At 31.9% G+C, this 5,183-nt stretch overlaps 1 protein-coding gene across 1 annotated transcript; it reads left to right on the forward strand.

Annotated features, from left to right (window-relative positions):
• Nucleotides 1–595: 595 nt before the first annotated feature.
• Nucleotides 596–2,558, forward strand: LOC107874623 (WUSCHEL-related homeobox 2). The gene is made up of 2 exons (XM_016721385.2): nucleotides 596–1,055; nucleotides 2,001–2,558. Exons 1-2 carry the CDS (start codon nucleotides 737–739, stop codon nucleotides 2,384–2,386), a joined length of 705 nt encoding a protein of 234 aa, XP_016576871.1. The 5' UTR covers nucleotides 596–736; the 3' UTR covers nucleotides 2,387–2,558.
• The last annotated feature ends 2,625 nt before the right edge of the window (nucleotides 2,559–5,183 follow it).

Here is a 5,183-nt window from a genome sequence, read left to right on the forward strand (position 1 = left end):
AAAATAAAATGATAAAACTCTCTTCATTTATTAAATACATGTGCTATATCAGGTCAAGCAAGGACGGAGCTAACATGTGTAATGGAGGTTCACCAAATCTCCTTTGATGAAATATTATACTATTTATACATCACTATAATTATATTTTATCTTATTTATATAAAAAATGTTGAACTCTTTTCAATTAATTTCTTCTTTTAAATTTTAAATCTATGTTCGTAAAAATTCTGGCTCTTTCTTGTAGTTTCACTGTATGTAAACTAGAGCCTGCAGAGCCCCTAACTAACTACAATTCCCAAAGCCTAGCAGCCCCTACACCTTAGAACCCAACCGGCTGTCTTTTTCCTTAATTACCCGAAATACCCCTACATATCTTTCCTCTGGACTCTGTCATTTCCCCCCAACATTTAGTCATTTCTTTCCTTCCCGAGACAAGTCCAATATAGGGGTATTTTCGTCCTTTCATGCATGCATACATACATACATTCATACCAAGACGAAATCCCTCATCTTGGCCGCTAAGTGCCATGTTTTCTGCACCAAAAACAATGCGCATGTCAATCCCTTTTGTTGTTATTTTTTCTTTTTTTTTTTTGACTCTCTCTCTCCCCCCACCCCAATTTTCTCCTAATTTTTTTTAATATATAAGTATAAAGTTCATGCAGAAATATTAAGAATGGAGAAAAATTAAATATTACTAAAACTTCTCTGAAATATTTTTATTTGTGTGTTGAAAATGAATGATAATACGAGTGTGGATATGTTAACAACATCTGGTGGTACTCCAGTAGGGTCAAGGTGGAATCCAACAAAGGAACAAATTGATTTACTTGAGAGTTTATATGGGCAAGGGATAAGGACACCAAGTGCTGAACAGATACAGCAGATTACAGGGAGGCTAAGGGCTTTTGGACACATTGAGGGCAAAAATGTCTTTTATTGGTTTCAAAATCATAAGGCAAGGCAACGCCAGAAAGAGAAGCAAGATAAATTTGCATATTTCAATCAGTTTCTTCTTAGGACTCCTGTTTTTCCACCACCTAATTGCCCAAATGGTAAATTTTTACTTTTATTTCTTTTGTCCGGCCGTTTTATATGAAGATGTTACTGTTTTGGGAGTTAAAATTAATTTGAATAGTTAGGTATGTGAACTTGCACTACGTTTTATGAAGTTTTCAAATATTTAAATATTATTTTAAAATATTTGAATTCATAATGAAAGGTTTTAAGTGTTTTAATCTTTGTACCTTCATTCTCTACACATAAACTGGGGCATAGGGAATAGTAGCACTTAAGTTTCTATACATCCAGTAATAGTACACTTAGTTTGTTCATATATGTAGTTGATTAATGAGTCAAAATGTCTCATCAGTGCAGAAAATTTTAATTGTCTATAGTCTCGGTCTTTGCTTATTTTTATTTTATAGACTATGTTTGGATGTATAGTTATTTATTTGTTTATATCTTTTGTCCGGATGTATTTATTTTTTTAGAAATTGAGGTTCTTGAATGTGATAATCATCTGTAGGACTGTATGCTTCAGATGGACAGTTTGCTTATTTTATGTTTCCATTTTAAGAAAGTTTTCAGTTTCTGGTGGCATATATTGTCTCTTTGCTCTTGCTGCGTTCACTTCTAGGTTCACAGGAACTATTACCAGTGCCCACTGGGTAACTTATTTTTCTTTCACTGTAAAAGTGATTTTTTTATAAGGTTTAAAAAGTTATTTGCAAGAACAGTTACAATTATTGAGTTTAATTTATCTACACAAATCATATGTAATTATAGTGTGGTAATGGAATTGAGCCTAGGGTTTATTTTTGTTTGAAACATTCTCATCTAAAAGCCGGCGTAAGCTATTAGAATAATACACATTTATTTACTTAATTGTGTCTTCAATAACCTGTAACAAACTACAATAATATAATATATGTCACTCCTATATATGTTAGATCTATATTACTTATTATACTAGTACTCATTACAATTAGGTTTTGTAGTTGTTTGCAGTCCTTATTACACACCACAAAGCAATCTAGGGTTTTATCAACAGTATCCAGTAATTCAAAGTGTGATCATCCCGGGACCAGGCTGTTTCAACAGGAGAGAAACTTGTGACAGTACTGTTCACAATATGGATGCTACTTCTACTCATTGTCAAGTAAAAAGCAACATGGAGTATGTTGTCCCAGATGTTAGACAATTTAAGCAAGAAACTTTGGAACTTTTTCCACTGCATCCTACTGGTCTTTTACAAGAAAAGACTACAAGTTCTTATGCGAATCATGATCATCAGTCCAGTGTTACTACTACTTGTTGTCCTACTGATCTTGAAATTAGTGCAGCTGATCATCCTCCAGTTTTTAACTTTCTATGTGGAAATTAAGTTGTCCTTTTGAGAGCTAGTTTTGTGACTTTTTGCTGGCAGTATGTTTCATCTGGATGGCTTCTTGTCTTTGTTTTTGTTAATTAGTAATTGCTTAGTTGGTTTTGATCTCAAATAGTAGTACATGTGATCATATTATCTTTCTTCTGAACAATACAATATGTTGTGAATGTAATTGTGGTTTCATATTGTGAAAGACTATTACGTCTCTTCTTCTCTAATTGTTGAAAAATATCCCTCTGCCCTTCTTTTATTCTGAAATTCATCTGATAGCTTGTGGTGCATGGAGTCAGAATTTTCTTAACGATTTAAAACTAGATGAAATACATTTGTGAAGAAGTACTTCTAGTCTTCTATTCGGTGTTTTTTTCGTTGAAAAAAATTGAGTGGATATCTGTTGCGGCCCTAATTTTGCCTTTGTTCAATCATAATAGCTCGTGTATTAAGATGTAATTCACAATGTTATTTTACTCTTTTCGTATAATTTGTTTTTTTTCCCCAGGGTTTAGAAAAACATAGCATCAATCAGTATTTGCCCGAGTGAGTTTTCTTCAGTATCAAGAACTTTTAAAGTTCCAGACTCGTGCAACAATTTTTAAAGGGTTAAATGAGTTACGGCGTTTTTTGACTTGAGATTAGTCAATTCTATTTTTTGATGAGGTAGTAAAGGAATATAGCTTAGCGGTAGAATGTCAGTTTGAGCCACCAAAGCTAAGCATAATGTGCAATTTTTCTAGTTAAATTTGCTCCGCGTTGTCGTTCAATGAAAATGAAAATTAAGTGACTCGTGAAATCGATGAGTTATGACAGAAGAAACAAATAATTTAGTCAATGAACTTGCTACTCATTATGACACCATATTATATTCACTAAAAAATATTGCTAAACTGCGGCGTAAATTATAAATGGAAACTACACCAAAATTTTGGGGGATGTCCTTTTTCTTTAAAAAAATAATAACAATCAAAGTTTGAAGAATAATTTTTAAAACTTATTCCCTTGACCATAGCAAGGAGCTGGATCGAAATTCATATTTGATCCATAAACGCAAGAGGTCATAAAGATCCGTAGCAGTGATAATTTATGAATATACAACGTTTTAGCTTGTTTTTAAAATGAAGATCGATCATAGGTAGATCTTTTTCTATTTTGTTATGAATTTTCGAAGTTAATTACTGTCACTTCGGTATAATTAAGAGTGGTATAATTAAATGGTATTCAAGTTGAGACGTTTCGACATAATTATGCTTTATTTTTAATATATGTAAGGTGTACCGTGTACAAATTCAAATCCATATTTTGTTGATAAATATTTAGGGATATTTACACAAGGATGAGACCATATGGATACAAAACATAAGCTCAAATTTCTTCAAATTTATGAATGATAAAACGTGGAAATACTTCCACTCATCACTTATTTTTTATTCGAATGAAATTTCATGATAGTAATTATTTTTCAACTATAGAGTGAAGAGAAATTATTAGTGAATTTCACTGATAAAAGTGGTAAAGATGATTATCACTTTGTTCACATTATTACTTTTTTTAAAAAAATAAAAATATTAATGGTTATTTTTCATTATTTTACACATGCTGGTTCAGTTTCAGGTAACCTGTCTAAATTGGCTATTAGTGAAAACCATCCAATAAAGGGGACTAGAACCCGAAGTCTAATTTGGCCCATTTTGAATTCTAGTTTCTTGGTCCCAACTTTCCCCTTTGGCCAACTCTCTCGCAATCTTTTTCTACAGAGAAATTTACATGTTAATGTGTATTTGTATTTGCTTCTATGTGAGATGTTGGCTACAATTCTGTCATGTATAATCTAGCTTTAAGTCTTTGTAATCAGTTTTTTAAATAACAAAATTATTTCTTTAAAAAACAAAATTTTTTACCTTGATAAGGTAAGACCTAACTCCCTTGCTTGTACTTATTTATGTTCAGATTTTTAATTTTTTATTAATAACAAACCACTAGACACTCATTCTAATGGTATAAATTCGAATTAAAAAACTAAAAAGACAAGTGAAACAGAGAATTAGGAAACAAAAATGGATACTCAAAATACTATAGAAACGTAGTTCCCCCAACCTCCGTGAATCACTGAGAAATTTGTATTATAAAACATGATTCTTCCACTCAGTGATTTTCCTTTAAACACTAAGAAACTTTCTAATGTTTTTCGTGTGAAAATAGTAGTAGTATATTTTCTTTTCTCATTGATTCAATAAAAATATGCGTGGAAATAGCGAATATTTTTCACGAGGGAATGTAAATGAAAGTGGTGGATTTTTTTAATAGTGGAAAACTGATTTATAAGACAACCTCGAATTGTAGTTTTAAAGTGCTCTGGTGTTGATCCTTGTTTTGGAATGTCAGGCAGTGACGGTCTGATGGAGCTGTAAACTTTGAGGTGAAGTTCACAGTTCTCTTGTAACTAAACATAATATTAAAGTTGAAGAGGTTCTTCTGCAATTGTGTTGTCTTTTATTTGGGTACCGTAGAGTTTAGGATGTAGTCTGTGTTGAAAAATGGAGGGATACAATCTTTGAGGAAAAAATATATTGTTTTGGAAAAGGAGTGGCGGTTCAGATAATTGTTTCTGTTTAGAAAAAAACGCAATGTTTCAAATGAACAGATATGACTCTTCCAAAGGATACACCTTTTCGAATAAATCATTGCCACCTTTCGAAAGGAACACTTGATGGCTATATAAACCTCCATTTATCCACACGTTTAGGTTGAAATTTTTTCTGAATATACAAACTCTTCTTGTCTTCAAAACATTCCGTGT

Source organism: Capsicum annuum, chromosome 6 (genome assembly GCF_002878395.1).
Source record: "Capsicum annuum cultivar UCD-10X-F1 chromosome 6, UCD10Xv1.1, whole genome shotgun sequence".
Lineage (NCBI taxonomy): Eukaryota > Viridiplantae > Streptophyta > Magnoliopsida > Solanales > Solanaceae > Capsicum > Capsicum annuum.